Raw genomic sequence first — 26,641 nt, 5'->3', positions numbered from 1 at the left:
ACTACATAATACACAGAGCCCTGGGCACAGGACTGCATAATACACAGAGCGCTGGGCACAGGACTGCATAATACACAGAGTGCTGGGAACAGGACTACATAATACACAGAGCGCTGGGCACAGGACTACATAATACACAGAGCGCTGGGCACAGGACTACATAATACACAGAGCGCTGGGCATAGGACTGCATAATACACAGAGCGCTGGGCACAGGACTGCATAATACACAGAGCGCTGGGCACAGGACTGCATAATACACAGAGCGCTGGGCACAGGACTGCATAATACACAGAGTGCTGGGAACAGGACTACATAATACACAGAGCGCTGGGCACAGGACTGCATAATACACAGATCGCTGGAAACAGGACTACATAATACACAGAGCGCTGGGCACAGGACTGCATAATACACAGAGCGCTGGGCACAGGACTGCATAATACACAGAGCACTGGGCAGGGTTCAGAGGTTTGCTATGCACAGAGGACACTCCCCCCACATCCATAGCTCACCTCTGCACCCTTCTCTCACAGATTATCTCTGCAGTCACCTTCCCCCACAACAGCTAAACGCCCCATCTCTCCATAAAGCTTGGACCCCTGCTCCCCCCCAACCTGTGTACAAACAGATCCCCCCCCCCCCCCCCCCCCCATCTGCTCACCTCCCAGTCTTAGCCCTCCACAGTCAATTTTTGGCTCTGCCTCTCCTTCACTAAACGGCAGCTGGAGCAGCATTGAGATCGCCCAGCAGGGGGTGTCGGCATCTGAGTCACCGGGCTGTTTCTCTGCCAGTATTGGATGCCCTGTGTACGTTAATCTGGCCCTGAATCCGGGGACAAAACCGGGAACAGACTTGGTTTGGGAACAGTGTCCTCAATCCGGGGACATCTGGTCACCCTACTTTAAAGTGAATCAGTCAAGCACTAAAAGGTATCTGAGCCAACAATACTGCTGAGGTGTAGGCACTTTGGTGTTCGAAATCCCCCCAATTTCTGTGCGCTTGTAGATCCCTTGAATCCTAAGAAGCGGTTGCACACTGGATTTTTGCCTATGTCTATATAAAACCTGTCCCCTTAAATGCTTGTCATTAAACAGTACAAATTTGGAGGCCAGTATAGGCTGTAACATTTTATTGTTGAATGAAGCTGGTGAGACTTTGCACCAGGAGGCAGGTATTAACCACTTGCCGACCAGTCACTGGGACTGTACTGCGGCAAAGTGGCTCGATTCCGTCCAGCGACGTAGACCTACGTCGCTGGACTCCTCCCCTTGTGGGCGGCGCTCACACGCCGCCGGAGGCTCGCTCCCGCGCCCCTGGAGGCTTGCTCCCGCTGTTTTCAGTCACAGCGGGAGTCGGGCCAGGGGAGGAGCAGCGGCGATCGCCGCCGCTCTTCCCCGATCGTCGGGGAATCGAGTCTGGAGATCCGCCCGCTTGTGTAAACAGAGCGGGCGGATCTCCTAAGTGACAAACAGTGACAGATTGCAGGGTTCAGCATAGCTGAACATGCGATCTGTCCCTGTGTCACTCAGTCACCTCCCCCCACACACGTCAGTAAGCACCAGGCATACATTAACCCCTCCCTCTCCAATAAAATTAACCCCTTCCCTGCCAGTGTCATTTTTACAGTAACAGTGCATATGTATAGCACCGATTACTGTAGAAATGTCACTGGTACCCCCAAAAGTGTCAAAAATGTCAGTCAAGGGTCCGATCTGTCCGCGCAATGTCGCAGTCCCGCAAAAAAAAATTCGCAGATCGCCGCCATTACTCGTTAAAAAAAAAAACACCAAAAATTACAGAAATTGCGCAAACCAATCAAAATACGCTTATTGTGATTTTTTTACCAAACATATGTAGCAGAAAACAAATTGGCCAAAAATTTAAAAAAATTTTGATTTTTACATTTTTGGGGGGGAATTTCATATAAAAAAATGTGAAAAATATTGTTATTTTTTCAAAATGTAAGCTCTTTTTTTGTTTATAGCGCAAAAAGTAAAAATCGCACAGGTGATCAAATACCACCAAAAGAAAGCTCTGTTTGTGGGAAAAAAAGGATGTAAATTTTGTTTGGGTATGGCGTAGCACGACCGTGCAATTGTCAGTTAAATTCGCACAGCGCCGAATCGCAAAGAGTGGCCTGGACGTAAGACAGCAAAATCCCCCGGTGGTAAAGTGGTTAAAGTAGACATGAAAAAAAAAGCTGATGCCCTTTGTACAGGCTAGTCATAGGAACCACGTGCCCCATGGAGACACAAAAACTGAAAACAAAAAAAAGGTACTTGAAGGCATCACAAGGTGCTATGAGAATTGATAGCATAGTTACTTATTAGGGTCTGACATAAAGCTAAAATTGTTCCTGGGGGTAGAAAAGTGAAAAGTAATGGTGTCCTCCACGTGAAATGAAAATGTTCTTTCTGTAATCATCTCCATAAACTGTGACAACGGTCTTTTAATATTTAATCTTATAGAGGGGGATCTGACCTTCATTTGTTCCAGCTATATCGGAATTTTCTGCTCCTACTGCCACTTGAGGGGAGCCATGGATTCCATTTGTTCGATAATTCCATGAAGACACTAAAAAAAACAAAAACAAATATACATTATAAGAACATAACATGTACTAGCTGGGTAATAAAGAAAGATAACATATCTGATTAGCAAGGAACAAACTGTTTGGAGAGTGATTGCACCTCGTGATTAACACTGGATGTGGTGCAAATTCATAGTGAATTCGCTGCAAATACACACCGCATCAAAATCTCAACCTGATCATGCAAACAGATTGTGGAGTGTATGTTATGTTAACGACACCCCGCAATCAGTTTGCAAAATGCAGCGTGACTTGCGGAATCAGATCGCATGGGTGTTAAACACCCATGTAATCCGATTACAATGCGGACAAGAAAGGGTCCTGCACGAGTTTGGTCTGAATATTTAACCATACAGTTTGTATGGTTGAATTTGCATCGCACAGACTTTGCATGTGATCTGCACAGGAATGCGGTGCGAATTACATGTGATATCTGGCATTGCACCCGTGTGAACCGGCCCTAAAATCTTTTGGTAACTTGGCGATTGTCTATGTCAGCGTTTTTCAACCAGGGTGCCCAGGCACTCTGGTGTGCCTTGAAGTTTCTTCAGGAGTGCCTTGGCAAAATGCCTAAAAATCGCCCCACAATTGTATACAAGCCAATGGGTGAATGAAACCTGCCTTTTAGTTACACAAAGCCACAGGTTTTCATTGTACACCATTACAACCTTCTAGCTGCCAACCTCCTAACGGTCAATGACATCATCAGTTGATAAGGAGGATGTCAGTTGCCTGAATATAATTCTTGTTTGATCCTCCCTTGCCTCTCTCCATCGGCTTTGGGGTGTCATTAGCTAAGTGATGGAGAAAAACTGAAGGGGAAGAGAAACATTGGAATACTAGTCAGTACCAGTTTGCAAAAGTGTATTTGCTTGGGAAAATAAAAACCCTCTAACGTTGGGTTTCCTACATGAATTGATGTTACTGCATTATGTAAACCTATTAGAATCGTTTTTACATTTTAGAATGGGGTGCCTCATTACTGTCCTTAATTTTGGAGGGTGCCTCGAGACTGTTTTAATTTTAAAGGGTGCCTTGACTGAAAAACACTGGTCTATGTAATACACTCCTTCAGCATATGCTATATTGCAGAGACCTTTTAATTTTAGGCAATTTTAGTTTAATTTACTAAAGCTGAAGAGTACAAAATCTGGCTCACTTCTGCATAGAAACCAATCAGCTTCCAGGTTTCATTGTCAAAGCCTAATTGAACAAGCTGAGGTTAGAAGTTGATTGGTTTCTATGCAGAAGTGAACATGATTTTGTACTCTTCAGCTTTAGTAAATAAGCCCCCATGTATTATTTGTTCCTTTGACTGTCTTTGTCTATGATATGTGTCATTGTCAGCATTGATGCTACTTTACGCCCATTTCTATACCAGTGTTAATTTTGTCGACAAAAACCGATTAAAACGTTTTCGTCGACTAAATTAACACAATTTTAGTCGACTAAAATACGACTACAACTAAAACAATTCAGATGACTAAAATACGACTAAAACTAAAATGGCATTTTAGTCATAAGACTATAACTAAAACTAAATAAAAAATTGACATCATCAAAATTAACACTCCTCTGCTGGCCATTTCTATATATCGGCAACACAATTCCATCCAGAGCATGTAATAATAGCACATTAAAGTTTAAACATGTATTGCACCACCGCATACGCATAAGTAAGGAGCATCTACTAAGCTGCTGAGAACTAAACAATTAAGAAAAAGGCTTTCCTTGTATTTTTCCCTAATTTTTAATGCTGGTAATATATTCAGGTAATATGTGCAATGACATTACAGCCAATGGAGTTTACAGCAGTGTTAATTTTGTCAACAAAAACATTTTCGTCACCGCTTTTATCACCGGCATTTTTTAACTGACGAAAACGAGACGCAAAGTATAGCACATTTTTGTCAAATGATGACAACTATGACGAAAATCAAATCCTTTTTTCGTTAAGGAACAAAAACTAAACGAGAATGTGAGGCAGGGACGTTTACCTAACTTCCGGTTTTCACGGAGCTCCGCCTGTGTGGCGTCTGGCGTGGCGTGCCCCGTGACGTCCGACGTGAGGAGTGGACTACTACAAGAGAGTCGACTCGAGACCAGTCACCTCACCTCACTAGAGCACTGCAGCTGCAGCACTACAGCCAGACGCGCCAGGCCCGACACATCACACGGCACTGGCACCCGGCCACCACCACATCCAGAGCAGAGCACCCACTGTGAGTTAACAGCCAGGCCAGCTATTACTGCCTCCCTGAGTCCCCTCAGACCACTCACCAGTCACCACTGGCATCCGATTCCGCCATCCATCCAGGACTGTGTGCGTGCATATAGGCCTCTGAGGCCCGCCCGGCCCATCCTGTTCAACAACTTCAGTTCAGAGTCAGACCAGAGACCACCATTAAACCTGAGACCCCCATCCAGCACTCTGAGCAGCACTGTGTGCACTCACTGCAGGCAGCAACATTACAGGCCTCCTCTCTGACCTGACCATCACCATTTAGATGACTAAAATTAGTTTTAGTCGACTAAAATGTAAGATGTTTTAGTCGACTAAAATGTACTGGAGTTTTAGTCGACTAAATACGACGAAAACTAAAACACTTGCAGAAGACTAAAATGGGACTAAAACTAAAATGCCATTTTAGTCCTAAGACTAAGACTAAAACTAAATTGAAATTTGCTGCCAAAATTAACACTGGTCTATACTGATAAAAACTCTTCATCTCCCCTTTATTTGTCACCTGGTGAGCATAACTGTAACATAATTCCTTTCCTAGCACGACCAAGCCACTCACTGTATTGTATCTATGGAGGAGTAGTGGTTTACCCTCAGACAGTACTACAGAACTCCTCCTCTTCTCCATAACAACGAGAGGGGTTCTGTTGTCCCAAGGGATAGCTGGGAACAATCTGATAACAGCAGAGGCAGAGAGCACAGGGTGTTATCAGCTCACAAGACTTCTGACAGGATCAACAGATATTTCAGATATTTTTTTTGGCACTTAGCAAAAAGTATACTGTTAGAGTTTACATACACTTTAGGCCTCATGCACACGGGACGTCCAAAACTCAGCTTTTACAAGCTTTTTATTTCTGCCTCTAAACACCCCTCTATGTTAGCCTATGTGTCCATGCACACATAGGCATATACAGGCATTTATGCCTCATGCACACTTGACGTTATTGCACCTGTTTCTAGGGGCGTCGGGCAATTTTTTTATTTTTTTGCCTCTAAACTCCCCTGCATGTTAGCCTATGTGTCCATGCACATATAGACTTTTAGCAGCGTTTATTAGCAGCGGCTTTTAGAGGCATAAAAAACCCCCATTGCCTGTGGGTCAAGGAACAGCAGAGCTACTAATCCCATGTTAAAGTAGTTCTAAAGGTAGAAGGTTTTTTACCCTAAAGGGGTTGTGAAGTTAAAAGATTTGTTTATCTTAACGCATTCTATGCATTAAGATAAAAAGCCTTCTGTGTGTAGCAGCCTCCCCAGCCCCCCTAATACTTACCTGAACCCCATCTCGATCCAGAGATGTCCACAAGTGCCTCAGCCGTCCGGGACTCTCTCTCCTGTTTGGCTGATACACAGAAGTGGCGCCATTGGCTCCTGCTGCTGTCAATCAAACTCAGTCAATCAGGAGAGAGAGGGGGCGGGGCCAAACAGCAGCTCCATATCTGAATGAATACACGGAGCTGCAGCTCAGTTTGGGTGCCCCCATAGCAAGCTCCTTCTGTGTGCAGCAGCTCCCCCCCATACTTACCTAAGCCCCATGGCGATCCAGCAATGATCCTCTGCTCTTCGGGGACTCTCCCTCCACAGTGGCTGAGACAGCAACAGGAGCCATTGGCTCCCACTGCTGTCAATCGTAGGCAGTGAGCCTAAGAGGAGAGAGAATGGGCCGATCTCCGTTCTGTGCATGAATGGACATGCAGAGCAGCCGCTTGGCTCAGGTGCCCCCATAGCAGGCTGCTTCCTGTGGGGGCACTTGGCAGGGGGAAGGGGCCAGTGACAGGGGACTCTAGGATCGGGGCTGCTCTGTGCAAAACCAACTGCACAGAGCAGGTAAGTATAACGTCTGTTATTTAAAAAAACACATACTAGCTCATTATGAAATACTTACCTTAGAACTAAGCCCCCACAGCGGCGCCTGCACACTGCTGACATCTTCCCCGGTATTTCTTCTGAGGTCACTCCCACGAATGCGTGCGGGTGCCGCCGGTCACTGCACAAGCCCTGAAGAAATGGCATGAACGGCCGTTCCCTTAGAGGAAATGGCACGCCAGCCACCCACAATCGCACTCCGCTGAGAGAGAAGAACAGTCCGCTGTGTGTACAACAGCCGACCATTCTCTCTGAATTAATCACAGAGTGCCTGTGATCCTTCTATATAGGATCACAGGTCTCTATGGTCATTTCACAAGCCCCTCCCCCACAGTTAGTAAACACCCACTAGGCTTACATTTAACCCTTTGATCACCCACTAGGTTAACCCCTTCCCTGCCAACATCATTATTACAGTAACAGTGCATATTTTTAGCACTGATTACTGTAGTAATATCACTGGTTCGCCAAAAAGTGTCAAAAAGGTCAGTTAGGGGTCCGATCTGTCCGCCGCAATGTCACAGTCCCGCTAAAAATCTCTGATCACCGCCATCACTAGTAAAAAAAAAAATAAAAAACATAAAATAAAAATTACATAATCATTCCCCTAGTTTGCAGACACAATAATTTTTGCGCAAACCAATCAAAATACACTTATTGCAATTTTTTTTTTACCAAAAATATGTAGCAGAATAAAAATTGGCCTAAAAGGATGAAAAAATTAGATTTTTAATTTTTTTTGGGAATGTTATGAAGCAGAAAGTGAAAATTATTGTTTTTTTTTTTTTCAGAATTGTCGCTCTTTTTTTGTTTATAGCGCAAAAAATAAAAAAATCGCAGAGGTGATCAAATACCACCAAAAGAAAGCTCTATTTGTGGGGAAAAAAAGGACATCAATTTTTTTTCGGTACAGCGTCGCACGACCGTGCAATTTTTCGTTTAAGTAATGCAGTGCCAAATCGCAAAAAATGGCCTGGTCATTAAGGGGGCAAATCCTTCCGGTTAAGAACTGGATAAAGGGATACATTTTTCTTGAGATTTTCTTGCGCAAAAATAGGGGTGGGGAACCTTTATTCTGCCAAGGGCCATTTGGGTATTTATAAAATCATTCGGGGGCCGTACAAAATTATAAACCTAAAAATGTGCCTGTTATATTTGGTCAAAAATGTAATTAACTCACCCCTAATGTGATGGCTGCAACTGCTTCTCTTTGGTGAGGTGTGTGATGTTAGCTGGTCTTGGTGATGTTGCTACTCGCAACTGGTTTTCCAGGTTTGCGTCAATCAGTCTGGAGCGCAGTCGACTTTGTGGTGGTAAGTTTTGAAAAGAACTGCTGGCGGTTAATGCTGGTGGGTATAGCTGGCTGGTACTGCTGGTGGGTACAGCTGGCTGGTACTGCTGTGGGTACTGCTGGCTCAGGCTGGTACTGCTGGCTTGTACTGTGCTGTGAGTACTGCTGGCTGGTACTGCTGGCTCAGGCTGGTACTGCTGTGGGTATTGCTGATTCAGGCTGGTACTGTGCTGTAGGTACTGCCTTGGGTACTGCTGGCTCAGGCTGGTACTGTGCTGTGGGTACTGCTGGCTGGTACTGCTGGCTAGTACTGCTAGCTCAGGCTGGTACTGCTGGCTGGTACTGCTGTGGGTACTGCTGGCTGGTATTGCTGTGGGTACGGCTGGCTGGTACTGTGCTGTAGGTACTGCTGGCTGGTACTGCTGGCTGGTACTGCTGTGGGTACTACTGGCTCTGGCTGGTACTGCTGTTGGTACTACTGGCTCTGGCTGGTACTGCTGTGGGTAATGCTGGTTCTGCTGTGTGTACTGCTGGCTGTGGCTGGTACTGCTGTGGGTACTGCTGGCTCTGACTTATACTGCTGTGGGTACTGCTGGCTCTGGCTTATACTGCTGTGAGTACTGCTGGCTCTGGCTGGTACTGCTGTGAGTACTGCTGGCTCTGGCTGGTAATGCTGGCTCTGGCTGGTACTGCTGGTTCTGGCTGGTACTGCTGTGTGTGCTGCTGGCGGGAAATGCTGGCTAGCAGCAGGAGAAAGAGGCGATGTTTCCTGTATTGGTCACAGGCGGAGTGCATTTGATATCACTGCGCCTGTGACTCACTCAGACTGTCAGAACGGAGCCGGAACTATACAGGAAGCATTGGCTCCGTTCTGACAGATCAGCTGAGAGACACAGACTCAGCTGCACAGGGGGCCGGACCAAATTACTTTGAGGGCCGCGTACGGCCCCCGGGACGTAGGTTCCCCACCCCTGCTCTAAAAGGTTCATTTATATTCATGATATTAATTAAAAAGTCGATCATAATACAATTATATATAAAAATATAAATCTTTTTTAAAAACTGTCATTTTCGGCCAAGTGTATCTTGCATTTTTGGTTTTAGCACCAAAATGTCCATTGGGTGCACCTCTAATTAATGGCAAACAAGCAAACGCGCATTAATGTGGATGCAAATTGCGGCTTTAGGTGAGGTTCTCAAAATTAGGTTGAAAGTATGGAAATACGCTATAAACGACCAGTATGAAAGTTTCATCCACAGGAAACCAGCATACACAAGGACAGAACATACAAACTTCATGTAAAAAGGACTGTAGAGTCTCCTTAAAGCGGAGTTCCGGGCACAGATCTCATTTTTTGATGAACATACCCCCGGGACAGTCAGGGCTAGCACATTCCACAATGGCTAGCCTCTGATCTGTCCCGGTTCGCACTTACCTGCAAGAAGAAATACCTACTTTGAAAATTTCTTCCACAGCGTTTCCATCTCTCTTGTGGGCAGCTGAAGCCGGCGCGGTCCTCTTCGGTGTCTTCTTCCGCGTCTTCTTCTCCCAGAATGCGCCTGCACCGGCCACTCTCGTCACTTCCGGTGCGGCGCCGCATTCCTGTTTAGCAGGGGAATGCGGCGTCGCCCGGAAGTGACGTGCGGGGCCGGTGCCGTCGCATTGATTCCTGGGAGCGATGACGTTCAGCTCCCAGGAATCATCGCGAGGCAGGAAGTGACGGGGTGAGCCTCGGCGCTGGAGGAGGAAGTACCCTGAGGTGAGTATTTACGATCTTCGATTACAAGGTGAGTGTACAAAAAAAAAAAATAACTATCCAATTCCTTTTCAGGTTATGTGTAGCTAGCGGAGGGGCACAAAAAAAAAATACCGATTTTGTGCCCGGAACTCCGCTTTAAGCTCTACCCATGACGCCACTGAGTAGAAATGATGGTAATGTAACTCCAATCTTTATTGTATTGGTTCGAATACTGACAATCTCTGGACAGTATAAGTCAAAGCAGAGGAGTTTAAAGAGGAAAAAAAAGGTGTGCATGCCTTCAGGGTCCTTTGGGAACTCTCCTTCAAAAGCAATGAAAATCAAATCTTTCCAAACGAAACTGCTGGTTAAAGAAGAAAAAAAAAAAAAAGGAGAGGAGAGGATGGTGTGGAGTCAAAGACCGCACACTTGTACAGGCAGAGAAACGTTTTAATGAACAGATTCATTTCGTAAGGCTTCTTAAAAGAGCGACCACTCGGTCTTCTCCTTCAGAAGTAAAGGAGCAGGTACATCAAAGCTTATGAAGTGAGCTGGGCCCGCGAGCAGCCAGAGACTTCATCTGATTAGAAGTTAAAGTTGATAAAGCCAGCGTTATGAGTTACATGAATCCTGGGGAAAACTCCAACAGAAGCTAGTAGGAGCTTTGTCACTAATGAAAGCAAATGAAAGAGAGCTACAGGAATCGGATCACGCCACTGAACTGAACATGTCTCATTCTCTCATTTTGTCGAGTAAATCATGTTGTTTACCTTGAAGAGCTAGAAATCCCTCAAGGAGATATGGTCTTAAATTAGATCTCCAACCTGAACTTTTACTTACATTTTGGACAAAAGCAGGGAGAGGTTAAGCTTTCTGTCAGGTTTTCATTGCTCATGTTGGGGAGATTTCCCCTTACTTCCCGCCCCAGTAGCACAAGAAGAAGCCAAGGTGTTAGGACACATGTCGTACAGCTGATTTGCACTGTGGGTATCAAGGACTTTGTTCATTGAGAAAGCCCTCATGACATCATACCCCCCCCTCCCAGGAATCTGTGGTGAGGTTATTACAATGTAAATATTTATATTGTATTAATATTTATATATTATTACCAAGCAAAGAATGAGCTTTAAAACAGCCCCTCACTGATCTCTGCAGTGAGGGCTTGTTTTAAAGCTGGAAATTGGCAAATGTCGTGCCCATTCACAAGAAAGGTAGTAGGGAGGAATCGAGCAACTATAGACCAGTGAGTCTGACATCAATAGTAGGCAAATTAATGGAAACCCTATTAAAGGATAGGATTGTGGAACATCTTAAATCCCATGGATTGCAAGATGAAAAACAACATGGGTTTACTTCAGGGAGATCATGTCAAACAAATCTTATAGATTTTTTTGACTGGGTGACTAAAATAATAGACGGTGGAGGTGCAGTAGACATTGCATATCTAGATTTTAGTAAGGCTTTTGACACTGTCCCACATAGAAGACTTATCAATAAACTGCAGTCATTGAGCATGGACTCCCATATTGTTGAGTGGATTAGGCAGGGGCTGAGTGACAGACAACAGAGGGTTGTAGTCAATGGAGAACATTCAGAACAAGGTCATGTTACCAGTGGGGTACCTCAGGGATCTGTACTGGGACCAATTTTGTTTAATATCTTCATAAGTGATATTGCAAAAGGCCTCGATGGTAAGGTTTGTCTTTTTGCTGATGACACAAAGATATGTAACAGGGTTGATGTTCCTGGAGGGAAACGCCAAATGGAAAAGGATTTAGGAAAACTAGAAGAATGGTCAGAACTCTGGCAACTGAAATTTAATGTGGATAAGTGCAAGATAATGCACCTGGGACGTAAAAACCCAAGGGCAGAATATAGAATATTTGACACAGTCCTGACCTCAGTATCTGAGGAAAGGGATTTAGGAGTAATTATTTCAGAAGACTTAAAGGTGGGAAGACAATGTAATAGAGCAGCACGAAATGCCAGCAGAATGCTTGGATGTATAGGGAGAGGTATAAGCAGTAGAAAGAGAGAAGTGCTTATGCCACTGTACAGAACACTGGTGAGACCTCACTTGGAGTATTGTGCGCAGTACTGGAGGCCATATCTCCAGAAGGATATAGATACTCTAGAGAGAGTTCAGAGAAGAGTTACTAAACTAGTACATGGATTGCAGGAAAAAAACTTACCAGGAAAGGTTAAAGGACCTTAACATGTATAGCTTGGAAGAAAGAAGAGACAGAGGGGATATGATAGAAACTTTTAAATACATAAAGGGAATCAACTCGGTAAAGGAGGAGAGCATATTTAAAAGAAGAAAAACTACCACAAGAGGACACAGCTTTAAATTAGAGGGGCAAAGGTTTAAAAGTAATATGAGGAAGTATTACTTTACTGAGAGAGTAGTGGATGCATGGAATAACCTTCCTGCAGAAGTGGTAGCTGCAAATACAGTGAAGGAGTTTAAGCATGCATGGGATAGGCATAAGGCTATCCTTCAAATAAGATAGGGCCAGGGACTATTCATAGGATTCAGATATATTGGGCAGACTAGATGGGCCAAATGGTTCTTATCTGCCGACACATTCTATGTTTCTGCAGCTGCAGGTACTGTGGAGCAATTCATTTTAAAAAGTCGTTATCTCTCAGCAGTTCAGTTCACCTAGCTCTGTTCCCCCTTCCAGCGCTAACTGACATAGACCTACGTCGGTCACGCGCAGGCAGCTAGGGGGGCGAGCACGCGCCGGGTCTGATTGCCGCCTGACACCCACGATCGCTCCCCGATGAGAGAGAAGGACAGGCTGCTGTTGTAAACACAGCTGACCGTTCTTCTCCCTGAAATGATTACAGAGCGCCTGTGATCCTTCTATATAGGATCACATGTCTCTATGGTCATTTCACAAGCCACTCCCCCCCCCCCACAGTTAGAATCACTCCCCCAAGCTCACATTTAACCCCTTGATTACCCACAATGTTAACCCCTTCCCTGCCAGTGTCATTATTACAGTAACAGTGCATATTTTTTTCATGTCACTGGTCCCCCAAAAAGTGTCAAAAATGTCAGTTAGGGGTCCGATCTGTCCGCCGCAATGTCGCAGTCCCGCAAAAAATCACAGATCGCCGCCATTACTAGTAAAATAAAAAAAAACAATAAAAATGACATAAATCTTTCCCGTAGTTAGTAAACGCAATAACTTTTGTGCAAACCAATCAAAATACGCTTATTGCGATTTTTTTTTACCAAAAATATGTAGCAGAAAACAAATTGGCCTAAAATGTTAAAAGATTTTGATTTTTACATTTTTTTTTGAGACTTTCATATAAAAAAATTTGAAAAATATTGTTATTTTTTCAAAATTGTCGCTCTTTGTTTATAGCGCAAAAAATAAAAATCGCAAAGGTGATCAAATACCACCAAAAGAAAGTTCTGTTTGTGGGAAAAAAAGGACGTCAATTTCATTTGGGTACAGCATCGCACGACCGCGCAATTGTCCGTTAAAGTCACGCAGTGCCAAATCGCAAAATAGGGCCTGGTCTTTGAGCAGCCAAATCCTCCGGGGCTAAAGTGGTTAAAGGATTTAATACCTTGACTGTAGATCAGAAGAATTGTATTTGCTCAGAAAATACACAGGCTTTGATTCCTGTTAGTAGCACCGCACAATAACTTGTGATTTCTGCTCCTCTTTCCCCGCGAAACTGTAGTCAGGACTGACCTGATTAAAGACAAAACACTACATTTATCCCAGCAGTCTTCATGCAGAGATGCTAATTACAATTCTCAAACAGATTATCACTAGAGGGAGCATTTACAAACCTGTGTATGAAACACTGTAAATATGGAACATCAAACAAATTAAAAAGTAAAAGCCCCATCAAAAAACGACTTTCAGATAAATGTTACAATAAAACCTTGAAATGTGCAACTTGCTCAAAATATACTATTGCTTTCTTTTAGAGCAATGCATAAAGGCTTTATTTGAAGTATTTTCTGACACTTGAAATGATCAAACCACTTTGGCGAAATGTAAAAATAAAAAGCAAAAATATAAAAGAAAGACAACAAAAATAAAATCTTCAAACATGACAACAAACCTGATCAGCCTGCTGTATGGTCTGCAGTGTTTAGAAGAAAATATTTCACATTGTAGTCTATAAGCACGTGGACGTATTTAGCTAAAAACTACAGCCATTGCCAAAAGTTTTGAGAATTACACAAATAATAATTTTCTGCTGCCTCAGTTTTTATGATGGCAATTTGCATATACTCCACAATGTTATGAAGAGTGATCAGATGAATTGCAATTAATTTTAAAGTCTCTCTTTGCCATAAAAATGAACCATATCTCATAAAATCTATATATTTTCACTGCATTGTGAAGAAGGCTTCAGGGCGCCCAAGAAAGTCCAGCAAGCGTCAGGACCGTCTCCTACAGATGATTCAGCACCATCAGTGCAGAACTTGCTCAGGAATGGCAGCAGGCAGGTGTGAGTGCATCTACATGGCCAGTAAAGAGAAGACTTTTAGAGGATGACCTGGTGTCAAGAAGGGCAGCAAAAAAGGCACGTCTCTCCAGGAAAAACATCAGGGACAGACTGATATTCTGCAAAAGGTACAGAGATTGGACTGCTAACAACTGGGATAAAGACATTTTCTCTGATGAATCCCCATTCTGATTGTTTGGGGAATCCAGAAAAAACCTTGTGCGGAGAAGAAAAGGTGAGCGCTACCATCAGTCCTGCGTCATGCCAACAGTAAAGCATCCTTAGACCATTCATGTGTGGGGTTGCTTCTCAGCCAAGGGAGTGGACTCACTCACAAATTTGCCTAAGTACACAGCCATGAATAAAGAATGTTACAAAAACATCCTCCGAGGGCAGCTTCTCCCAACCATCCAAGAACAGTTGGGTGACAAACAATGCAGCATGATGGAGCACCTTGCCATAAGGCAAAAGTAATAACTGAGTGGCTTGGGGAACGAACCAATGACATTTTGGGTCCATGGCCAGGAATCTTCCCAGACCTTAACCACTTTAAGACCGGTAATATTACTGCGGCAAAGTGGCTCGTTATCGTCTGACGACGTAGTACTACACTCCCCCTTCTGGGCGGCGCTTGCGCGCCGCCGGAGGCTCGCTCCCGCTGTTTTCATTCACAGCGGGAGTCGGGCCAGGGGAGGAGCAGCGGCGATCGCCGCTGCTCTTTCCCGATCGTCGGGGATCGAGTCTGGAGATCCGCCCGCTGTGTGTAAACACAGCGGGCGGATCTCCATAGTGACAGGGAGTGACAGATCGGACTGTTCAGCATAGCTGGACATCCGATCTGTCCATGACTCACTCAGTCACCTCCCCCCCTACACGTCAGTAAACACCAGGCATACATTAACACCTCCCTCTCCAATAAAATTAACCCCTTCCCTGCCAGTGTCATTTTTACAGTAACAGTGCATATATATAGCACTGATTACTGCAGTAATGTCACTGGTACCCCCAAAAGTGTCAAAAATGTCAGTCAAGGGTCCGATCTGTCCGCCGCAATGTCGCAGTCCCGCAAAAAAAAAATCGCAGATCGCCGTCATTACGCGTTAAAAAAAAAACACCAAAAATGACAGAAATCTTTCCCTTTGTTAGTAAATGCAATAACTTTTGCGCAAACCAATCAAAATACGCTTATTGCGATTTTTTTTACCAAACATAGGTAGCAGAAAACAAATTGGCCAAAAATTTTTAAAAAAATTGGTTTTTACATCTTTTTTGGGGGGAATTTCATATAAAAAAATGTTAAAAATATTGTTATTTTTTCAAAATAAACGCTCTTTTTTTGTTTATAGCGCAAAAAGTAAAAATCGCACAGGTGATCAAATACCACCAAAAGAAAGCTCTGTTTGTGGGAAAAAAAGGACGTAAATTTCGTTTGGGTACAGCGTCGCACGACCGCGCAATTGTCAGTTGAAGTCGCACAGCGCCGAATCGCAAAAAGTGGCCTGGACGGAAGACAGCAAAATCCTCCGGTGGTAAAGTGGTTAATCTTATTAAGAACTCGTGGTCAATCCTCAAGAGGCGGGCAAACAAAAAAAACACAAATTCTGACAAACTCCAAGCATTGAATATGCAAGAATGGGCAAGAATGGGCAGCCATTTGTCAGGATGTGGCCAAGAAGTTGACTGACAGCATGCCAGGGTGAACTGCAGAGTAGGGATCGACCCATTATCGGCAAAGCAGATATATCGAGGGCCGATATGCATTTTCCCCGATATATCGGAATCGGCCCCTGAGGTTATCGATATTGCCGATATTTCGGGATAGTGCTTGTACCGGAGTGATGCCTGCAGCTAGAGGCATCACCCCGGTACCAGTGCCCATTGCCGACGGTCGGCTGTCTTGTAATGGCAACCGATACGGCTGCGAAGGCTTCCGCGGCTCACCCGGGTCTCCCATCCCACCAGGAGACCCAGGCAGCCAGCCTGCACGGCCTCTGAAGAGAATACCCGATCAAAGCTGCATTCGGCTCTGATCGGGTCTACGTGTAAAAACCAGGAAGTGATGACATCACTTTCAGGTACTCGGCGTCAAATTCAAAAAAATTAAAGCATTCAAAACAGCCAAACTTGGCGTTTTGAATGCTTTTAAGTGCAGAGAAGGGGTTTTGGGGTCTTTTAGACCCCCAGATACCTCCACAACAGTACCTGTCAAAAAAAAAAAAATGTATAAAAATATCGGCCAATACCGATATGCGATGACCAAAATATCGGTGAAAATATGGGTTTCACATCTGCTATTTTGTTGTGCGTTGATACGCAGATTACATGTGGGTTATACATTTTTTAGGATGCAATATTGCACTTTGGTTGAACAGTTTGCAGAAAGAAAAAAAAAAATCTTCCTACCGTGGTGATGACATATTAGTATATTTTTTCTGTTGGTCTTATAATAGAAGTTTCCTTTGCACATACAATGGTTTGCTCAGGAATGCACAAGCCACACATACACGAGGCCTTGGATGTTATTGTTATTATTTGTATGTTACTTCTACTTGTCCCAGTGCAAGGTAAGAAGATAAAAGTGTTATTTGCTTCTATATTCACTTTAATAGATTCTCATTTCAAACCAATATCTTCCAGTTTTTCTTTATGAACCGAAAACCTGTATTTTCTCGAGGAATGTGTCTCTGAGCTGGCTTCCTTCATCAGAATGAGAAGAGTGAAAGAATTTATTATGATCTCATCCAGCTTTACATCATCAATGCATTGCAAAGTGACAAAGCCAATTCACACACTGAAAACTGATCTACTTTACCCTACTAATATCTATAGCATTAAAAATGACAGCTGTCCCTATAAGGGAGATATCCAAGAAGAATGTAGCAACCCAATAATTATGGGGCTCCAACAAGAACTAACATGAAGTGGGCCCACCTACCATAATCTATTGGTTAACAACAGTGGTACATTCTTCCTCCATTCTGAAGATTCTGGTGAATGAATCTAAAACTCCAAGTAAAATAAAATCCCACCCTTTAGACTAAATGGTAGTAAATGCTGTTTTTTAACTTCTACCTACAGGTAAGCCTGTAATAAGGATTACCTGAAGGTACAGTGACTATCTCCTAAACGTGAACTGTTTAGGAGATATTTACGTTTGAAGCAGCTGGTGACATCATAGACGCATGTGTACTGCACTATGAATTGGCAGCACACTGTGTGTGCCATCAATCCAGAGCGTGGTGCTGTGGCCGTGACCTCCTTGCGCATGCGCGGGAGTGACGTCATTGTGGCCCGGTCACTAAGACAGCCAGAGCCCATGAACCTGGAAGGAAGACCGGGTGAAGATGGAAGCGCCAACTGTGTTGACAGCACGCTGCTGGAGGACTTTGTTTAAAGGTATGTCTGTCATAATGTGCTAGTATGCAGTGCATACCAGCACATCATGGCTTAAACCGCCTGGGGGGCTCACCTATTTTTATTTAAAAGTATAACTAAAGGCCAAACTTTTTTTAAATTTTTGGTAGAGTAGAGATGGATTAGAACACCTATCAGGTTTTTATGGCTACCTCTGCCCCCGTTAGGTAGACTCCCCCTCTCTATTTCATCATTGAAAGTAAAAGTAAAAGAAAACCCTAATTTTGGGCTGTCCTCAGAAAAGTAATAGAGGGGAAATCTTCCAATAGGGACACCAGTACTGATGATCAAGGGGTCCCCAAGAAATTCCCTTAATTTTTAGGTAATTTATCTCACTTCCTGTTCTGGCTATAGAGCAGGAAGTGAATAAAAACTCCCCAATGGGACGCTGATGACAAAAAATAAAACTGACAGGGGTTATAACCCTTACATAGTTACTTAGTTTGTGAGGTTGAAAAAAAGACATCAGTCCATCCAGTTCAACCTATGATGTGTGTGTTTGCTGTTAACCGTACATCGTATACCCCTGTATGTTGTGGTCTTTAAGGTGCCCATCTAATAGTTTTTTGAAACTATCGATGCTCCCTGCTGACACCACTGCTTGTGGAAGCGAATTCCACATCCTTACTGCTCTGACAGTGAAGAACCCCTTACGTATTTTATGGTTTAACCATTTTTCCTCTAGTTTTAGTGAGTGGCCTCATGTCTTTTTGTAGCTGTCTTATTAGCTGATGTCCTCCATTCCCCTAATTATTTTTGTTGCCCTTCTCTAGTGAGTGGCCACGTGTCTTATTGTATTCCCTTTCTCTGAATAGTTTGTTCCTTATGCTAGGGTCATCACCAGTACAGTATTTGTACATTGATATCATATCCCCTCTCAATCGTCTCTTCTCCAGAGAGAATAAGTTCAGTGCTTGTAGTCTTTCCTCATAGCTGAGATCCTCCATTCCCTTAATTATTTTTGTTGCCCTTCTCTGGACTCTCTCCAGTCCAACCCTCCCTTACTCTATCCAAAAAGAAAAAAAAAAAAAAAAAAAAGGTTTGTCCATAGTTCTACTTTAATGAAGCTATTGCTTTAAAGTGGAACTGAAGTCTTATATTAATAGATTGTGAGCAGGCAGGCTATTATCACAGAAGACAAATGCAATGTTGCTTCTGCAATAAAGAACACATTCCTGCCTGCTTGCAGTCCTGTACAGCATGTAAATTGTGCATGTGGTTCTAAATCTGATAACACATCTAACTCTCCCGTTCCTCCCCAGACTGATGATGCTGCTGTCTGTTGTGCCTCCTGTGCTCATTCATCCACTCCTCATTCAAAGGGGAGGCACTCTAATACAGTAAGTGAGTTACAGGTCAGATCATCAGGTGAAAACTGAGAGGGGGGGGGAGCCAAAAAAAAAAAAAAAAACTGCTGCAGCAATCACATCTAATGATTGGAAAGCTGCAATATATTACATTTTTGGTTTTAGGTTGAACACCACTTTCAAAGTGGTTCTAAACAAAAGGCTCAAGGTTTGTGCAGCAGTCCCCCTTCAACCCCCAAATACCTGAGCCCCATCGTGATCCAGTGATGTGCATGAGAGCCTCGGCTCTCATGAATCTCTCTTTCCTTTCCGCTGCTATCAATCACATCCAGAGGAGAGAGAGGGGGCAGGGCCGAGCCGCAGCTTTGTGTGTGAATGGACAAACGGAGCCGTGGCTTGGAAGCGAACCTGCTTTGGTGCCCCCATTGCAAGCTGTTTGCTCTGGGGGCACTCGGCAGGAGGGAGTGCCAGCAGGAGATCCGAGAAGAGGACATAACATAACATGTTTGTTATATTGAAAAAAAAAGAGCCTTTAATATCACTTTAATTGACAAATGTTTAGGAAGAGACAGCCAATCAAAAACTCTGCATGAATGGTCATCCTCTCTGGCAGGAGAGCACACATGCCCAGTGCCATCTTAATAACATTAAAGGGCCCAGGCAATGCAATGCACTTGGGCCCTGCCTACATAATCACCCACGAGAATTAAAATGCAAATTTTCAATAAGGCGATATTTATTGGTACAGCAGTGCCGGGCTAATGACAGTTTCCAAGTTCAGCGGCTGGGTCCAGTGAACACACAGACAGGAGTCAGACCACTGTCCTGTGTGTGCCTGTTCCCATGGAGGCGGACAGGCATTCCTGCACTTATGGGCTTCACCCTCCACGGCCCAAGTGACCTGACAGCAGTGCAGGTCTGACGAGCGCTTGCCACCTGCTAAGTTCAGCGGCGGGATGCACACAGGAATCGGGACTAATGCTTGGCTGAGGCTGGGTAGGTGGGGGCCCCCAGGCAACTGCCCAGCATGCCCATTCGGTAAGATGGCCCTGCACATGCCCAATGCTTTGGAATTTGGACACGCCCCCTACTAGAGGGTTCCAAGATAATGTTTTTGGCAAGAAATGTATATAAGCACCTCTTTTTAATAATTCAAAAAGGTAGACAGTCCGTGGTTATAGTTATACAATATAAATCCATTTTATATTACTGCTACTACATAAATAACATGATACTCGCAGAGAATCACAGTATAATAAAATTTACACAGCAATTCCAGATTTAACCAGCAGATGTCCCTGCAATCTGTAACGGACGATCTACTGCTACAATATGGTGTTCCCAATTTCCCTGGAATCCCCCTATAATTGTAAACTGATAATATACTATTAGATGGTTTACAATGTTGATTATGAACATATGTAGTAGTAATATGAAGATATAAACTCAATCCAGCAAGAAGTCTGTTCTTATAATGCTAGTGTCCTTCTGATGTATACTTTAGCACCTGATTAATCCGGCAGCCATAATGACAGCTATAACTTTGACACGTCTCTGATTTACGCTCACCTCTATTCTGCGGATCATCATTGTTAGCAGAAACACTCATGACCTGTCTCTTTAATGACCCAATACTTCAATACAAATTGTCCGCTGCTCCCAATACTGGAATTACAGGTGCCAAATGCCCTTTGCAACGCTATTATATTGATTTCTGAATAAATATTTATTATAATGCCTTCCTGTACTCAGCACACTCTCCTTCAACGGGAAGAAGCAGCAGCTGATGTCCTAGATGACATTTCGGCAACCTCAGCCCGGTACACACGCACCATCAGAGACCACCTGAGAGCAGAGGAGGATCTCCGAAACATCCCAAACCGTACAACTTTACACATCAAATGCCGAGGAGGAACGAGAGATCTACAGAAAAACCTCCACAAGGTCAGCGGGAGGTGAGGGCGTCCGACATTAACAAGAAATGCTCCAAAATATGGGAGAGAAACGAGGAGAGGAGGAGAGAGAGGTCTCCCTGGGCTATTGTAGCGAGAGAAGAGATGTATTATTACAGCTTGTTGGAGACGCTCTCTCATGTTACGTTAACGTAGTCTATGGAAGTTCTGATAGTAGTGGTTATTAACCACTTCCGGACCGCCCACGTTGTATTTACATCGGTACTTTGATGTTAAATACCGGTGTTATGGCAGCAGCTAGCTGCCATAACCCTGGTATTTTTCTACACAGCCGGCAGTCCCTTTTCACATTCGCCAACGGGATCACCCACCCCCCTCCTGCCGCTTCCCAGTCGTTTTCCCTGCTTACCGGAGCCATCGGTAGCGGGGAAAACGATTCAGTCCTTCTGTGTCCCAGGCAAGAAGTAGAGTGAGGGCAAGATGCCCCCCACTCCACTCTATGGCTTTGGAGGACTGGAGCAACGTCATACGTCGCTTCCACTCAATGGCCTTAAAGCGCCCATTTTTTTTCTTCTTTTTGCTATTAAAGAGTTGTAAACCTCATAAAAAAAAAAAAAGAGAAAAAAAGAAAAAAACCTGAAAGACAAAGGCATAATGAGCTAGTATGCATCGCATACCAGCTCATTATGAAATACTTACCTTAGAACGAAGCCCAGGCATTGCCGTCCGCTCACCGATAACACGGCAGACATGTTCGGCCGTCCTTCTTCCTGGTTCGCGTCGGCCAAAGGCGCGATGACATCACTCCTGCACATGTGCACAGGAGCCGCCTTTCATGGCACAGGGCTGTGAAGGAACGGCACGGGTGGCCGTTCCTTCAGAGTGCATGTGCCGATGACGTCATCGGCTGCATGCAATGTAAATATCGTCTAAACTGTGCAAGTTTAGGAGATATTTACAGTACCTATAGGTAAGCCTTTTTATAGGCTTACCTATAGGCAAAAGTCATTAAGGGGGGTTTACAACCTCTAAGTGTAGATGTGAGATCTGAGGTCTTTTTGATCCCAGATCTCACATTAAAGAGGACCTTTCCTGCTTATTTCTATTACAAGGGATGTTTACATTCCTTTTAATAGGAATAAAAGTGATCAAAACATTTTTTTTTTTTAAAGGGACAGTGTAAAAATAAAAGGTAAAAAAATGAAATCCCCGTTCCTTTAGAGTTTGCGCGCAGAAGCGAACGCATACGTAAGTCGCACCCACATATGTAAACGGTGTTTAAACCACACATGTGAGGTATTGTCACGATCGTTAGTGCGAGAGCAAGAATTCTAACACTAGACCTCCTCTGTAACTCTAAACTGGTAAAAAATTTAAAGCGTCGCCTATGGAGATTTCTAAGTACCAATGTTTGTCGCCATTCAACGAGCGTGCGCAATTTTAAAGCATGACATGTTAGGTATCAATTTACTGGGTGTAACATTCTCTTTCACATTATTAAAAACAATTGGGCTAACTTTACTCTTTTTTTATTTTTTAATTTAATAAAGTGTATTTTTTAAAAAAAAAAATTGCATTTGTAAGATAGCTGTGCAAATACGGTCTGACATAAAGTATTGCAACCATCTCCATTTTATTAGACTCCGTAGCTGCCAGCTACACCCTAATTGCCAAGGCCACATCCAAGGCAATTTTCTTTGGATGTTTTGGCCTGGGACACAGGGAAGGCAACACAATGTCTTCAATCAAATGAAAATCAGAGACAACCTTTGGAAGAAACAATGGAAAGGCACGAAGAACCACCTTAGCTCTGTGAATCACCAAGTAAGGTGAACAACAGGATAACACCGCAATTCCAACACCTGTGTGATAGCCACTAAGAAGGCCACCTTCTGGGACAGCATAAGCAGGGAAATCTCCCGAAGATTCTCAAAAGGAGGCTTCTGGAGGACTGAGAGCAATTGAGGTCCCAAGACGGCAACTGAGACTGCACTGGAGGGGCCAACTCCCTGAAGAAAAGTACGCACCAGGGAGCATGCGGCCAAGAGCCATTGAAAAAAGACCGAAAGGCCAACACCTGACCTTTGATAGTACTCAAGACCAGTTTCTGCTCAGCCCCCCCCTTTGAAGGTCAAGATTCGAGCCACCGAAAAAGAGTGAGGATGAACCCCAAGAGACTTACACCACGCAATGTATTTTTTGAAAAAAAAAAAAAAGAAGTCTTGGCAGAGGCTTGAGAGGAAGGAAGGCGTAAATCAGATGACACTGACCCCACAGTGCCACCAGCGCGTCTGTAGCGTCTGCCAGAGGATCTCGTGAATGAGCCACAAACCTCTGCACTTTCTGTTGAGCCGAGATGCCAACGGATCCACCTCAGGGATGCCACACCGGAGAGACACAATTGTTGAAACCACTCCCCTTGTTCCAACGCCTGCTGACTGAGGTAATCCGCCTGCCAGTTTTCCACCCCAGGAATGTGTACGACGGAGAGGGTTGGAACGAACAGTTCTGTCTACCTTAGAATGCCGGCTACCTCCAGAGCCGTCAGGACACTTCCTGTGCCCCCCTGGTGATTGACATAAGCCACAGTCATGGCACTGTCTGATTGAATGCGCACTGGACATCCCTGAAGACGATCCGTCCAATGGTCCAGGCAAAGGTCAGATTGCTTGAAATTCCAAGACATTGATCGGAAGTCTGGTCTCTTCCAGTGTCCAGAGTCCCTGAGCAGAAATTTTGCCGAGGACGCTTCCCCAGCCTGACAGGCTGGCATCCGTGGTGACCACTGTCCAATACAAAGGGAGGAAGGATATGCCCAGCCGAAGCGCTGGAGAACGAAGCCACCATATCAGGGACTTTGTTTTCCGGCTCAGCCAGATCTGATTGTCCAGAGACTGTGAAATCTTGACCCATTTGGCCAGAATCTCCCTTTGCAGGGACTTCACATGGAACTGTGTGTGTTCGCATGAAACTGCCTCGAAGGTAGAAACCATCTGCTTGACAGCAGGAGACGAATTGCAGCTTGCAATTTCTGGAGTTTGTCCAGAGGAAGGAGCACTCTGGCTAAGGCCAAGTCCAGAGTCAGACCCAGATAGTCCAGCTTTGTGGATTGAACCAGAGCAGATTTCTAAAAATTCAGCATCCAGCCAAACTCCCTCAGAGTTCGTATGGTGATTTCCAGGTTTTTCACCAGAGCAGTAGGAGACTCCGCTCGCAAAAGGAGGTCGTCCAAGTAGCCCAGTACCATGATCCCCCGTTGGCGCAACAATGCTAGCACTGGGGCTAACACTTTTGTGAAGACCCAAGGAGCAGAGGCGAGACCTAAAGGTAACACCACAAACTGATAATGCTCCTCTCCCACGGCATAACGGAGGAAGCGCTGGTGACCGGCACATATTGGAATGTGAAGGTAAGCATCCTTGATGTCGATAGAGGCAGGAAAATCCCTGATGCAGGGATGCCACCACCGTGCGAATGGACTCCATCCTGAACTTCTGCACCCGCACAAAGCAGTTCAGCATCTTGAGTTCCAGGATTGGACGCACCTTACCTTCCTTTCTGGGAACTGTAAAACGGTTTGAGTAAACTGAAAACGTTCCGAAGTTGGAATGGGGCAATCACCCCTTGAAGGAACAGGCACAAGTTGGAAAGAAAGAGAGTTGCTGGGGGACAAGAGCGAAACTCGATCTTGTAGCCGGACTGAATGACTTTGTGGACCCACTTGTCTTGTACCAGAGAAGGTCCACGGGTCCGGAAACCAGCGACGACGTCCCCCTACCCGATACAGGTGGGGTGCACCTTCATGCTGAAGGAGCCGTGTCCCCAGGTCTGGAGAAGCTCGCTCTCGGCTTGCCAGACCAGGTTTGTTTTGATCCTCCAGAGGAGGCCCTGAAAGGCTTTGAGCCCTTGTCAGTCGACCCTGAGGGACGAAAAAAACTTCTTATGAGCCGAGAAGGAAAGCCCACGTCTACAACGAGGGTCCTTGCCCTTAGTAGCCTGCAGAAGAAAGGCACTCTTTTCCCCTGTGAGACTTTTAATGATGTCATCCAGCTCCAAACAGGCGATCTCCTTGAAAGGGGAGATCAGTCAAGGCCTTTTTAGAAGTCTGGTCAGCAGATCAGCATTTGGGCCAAAAGACACTGAAGGACCACTGCCGAAACAGAGAGCCAAACCATTAGGGGAGCCGCATCCAAAGAGGCATCACAGATAAACTTCAGCCCAACCAGCTGGTCTGCCAGCTGAGCAAAGGCAGGGGGGAGCTGTTCTCCCTCCAGGTCATGGCATAAAATATTAGCCCACTCAGTCAGCGTTTGCGACACCAGAGCAATGGTAAATACTGACCTCAGTGCCGAACCAGCCAGAGTGTATACATTACGGGCCACGGCCTCCGTCTTTCTGTCAGCCAGATCCTTAAAAGGCCGGGGACTCTTCAACCGAAATCATGGTTGCCTTGTTCAATCTGGAACCCGGAGGGTCCACCACCGGTGGAACAGTCCACTTCTTAATAAGGAATCCCTTATAGGGGTATTGCCTAGCAAATCGCTTAGGGACCGCAAGGGGACGCTTTGTTTGTCCCCACTCTTTAGATACAAATCTGTAAAAATAGTCAGGGAAAGGAAACACCTTTGCTGCTCTGGATGGCTTGTGAGTGCCAAAAAGAAACCTGCGCCTCCGTTACAGCTGCGTCCTCTATCTTTGAGGTCTCATGTACAGATACAATCAGAGCTTCCACCAGCGCCTTTTGGAGTGCAGTTGCAGACGTGGAGGAATCATCCTCACTATCTGAGGATTCCGGCACGTGGTCGCAGACCCAGCAGGGAGACCCACGTTCACGGCAGCCGAATCAGATCAGGATCTGATGAGACACATGAAGCAAGGGTGATTTTTGTTAGCCAGTCGCCTGAAAGCCACCTCCACCCGGGACACAAAGGACTCCAAGACCACCATCAGTGCATCAATAGATGGTTGGGATTAGGAGGGCCCCGCAGCCTCAAAGAGGGGAACAGGTGGGGAAAGATGTGATCCAAAGACTCTATGAGTCAGCAGGGGGACTCCACAAAAAGTGTAAAACACTGCAAAGGGACAATCCACACCGCACTGGCAGCACCACCCGGTCGCCAGCTACAGGCACCAATCGACCCTCAGCAGAGAGGTAGAGGACCCCACCAGACTCAGCAACCAGAAGAAACAGGCACCTGCAGCCACCAGGATAATCTGCACACCACGTGAAGTGAAAAGATCCAGGAGTCAGCACCAGGGGATGAGGAGGGGCTCCCACAGGCCAACATCGCCGCCCACAGGGCTCCACTGTCAAATAGCTGCCGCTATTTTCAATGGCAAACCACCGTGTGCATTGAGCACACAGGCTACAGCAAAATGGCGGCACCACGAGGCTCCCAGGGACCAAGGAGGGATTCCTAGGCCTCAAAGACAAGCTCAGGCAGGACAAGGGGCCCTGGCAGGAGTCCCCACCAGCTACAACCCCCCCCTTTGCACAGCCGATCATCCGGTTGCCGGCGGCAAACCTCCACCCTCCATTGCCAGCATAGCGCCCTGCCCCCACCCCAGGAGGTGGACCAGACCACCCACACAGCCCCAGCATAAGTGGAGGGGGGGTAGGATGGGGGGGCAGATGAAGGAGGGTGCATAACGGGAAGGAGGGGAATCCAGAGGTCCGACCATTCCAAGGAGAAGCCCATGTCTACTTTGAAACCCTCCAGGGGGAGAGGGATGATCAGCTACTCATCATACCAGGAACTAAGCGAGCACTGCTCCAGACAGAACTCCTCGC

General features: G+C 45.3%; 2 protein-coding genes across 6 annotated transcripts in view; both read right to left on the bottom strand.

Annotated features, from left to right (window-relative positions):
- The window catches only part of AGBL4 (AGBL carboxypeptidase 4), a 2,933,082-nt gene that overhangs the window by 952,705 nt on the left and 1,953,736 nt on the right, over nucleotides 1-26,641 (bottom strand). The window lies entirely within an intron of this gene.
- Nucleotides 1-26,641, bottom strand: part of BEND5 (BEN domain containing 5) — a 104,018-nt gene that overhangs the window by 31,881 nt on the left and 45,496 nt on the right. The window contains exon 4 of one of the 2 annotated variants that reach the window (XM_082266218.1): nucleotides 2,485-2,577. The exons of the other annotated variant lie outside the window; for it this stretch is intronic. Within the exon in view, the coding sequence (XP_082122344.1) occupies nucleotides 2,485-2,577 (93 nt within the window). The remainder of the gene's footprint in view (nucleotides 1-2,484; nucleotides 2,578-26,641) is intronic. 2 annotated transcript variants of the gene reach the window in all.

This window comes from Pelophylax lessonae (assembly GCF_965119305.1).
Source record: "Pelophylax lessonae genome assembly, chromosome: 8".
Lineage (NCBI taxonomy): Eukaryota > Metazoa > Chordata > Amphibia > Anura > Ranidae > Pelophylax > Pelophylax lessonae.
The sequence above is the reverse complement of the archived record's forward strand: the minus strand, read 5'-3'. Positions and strand labels throughout refer to the sequence as shown.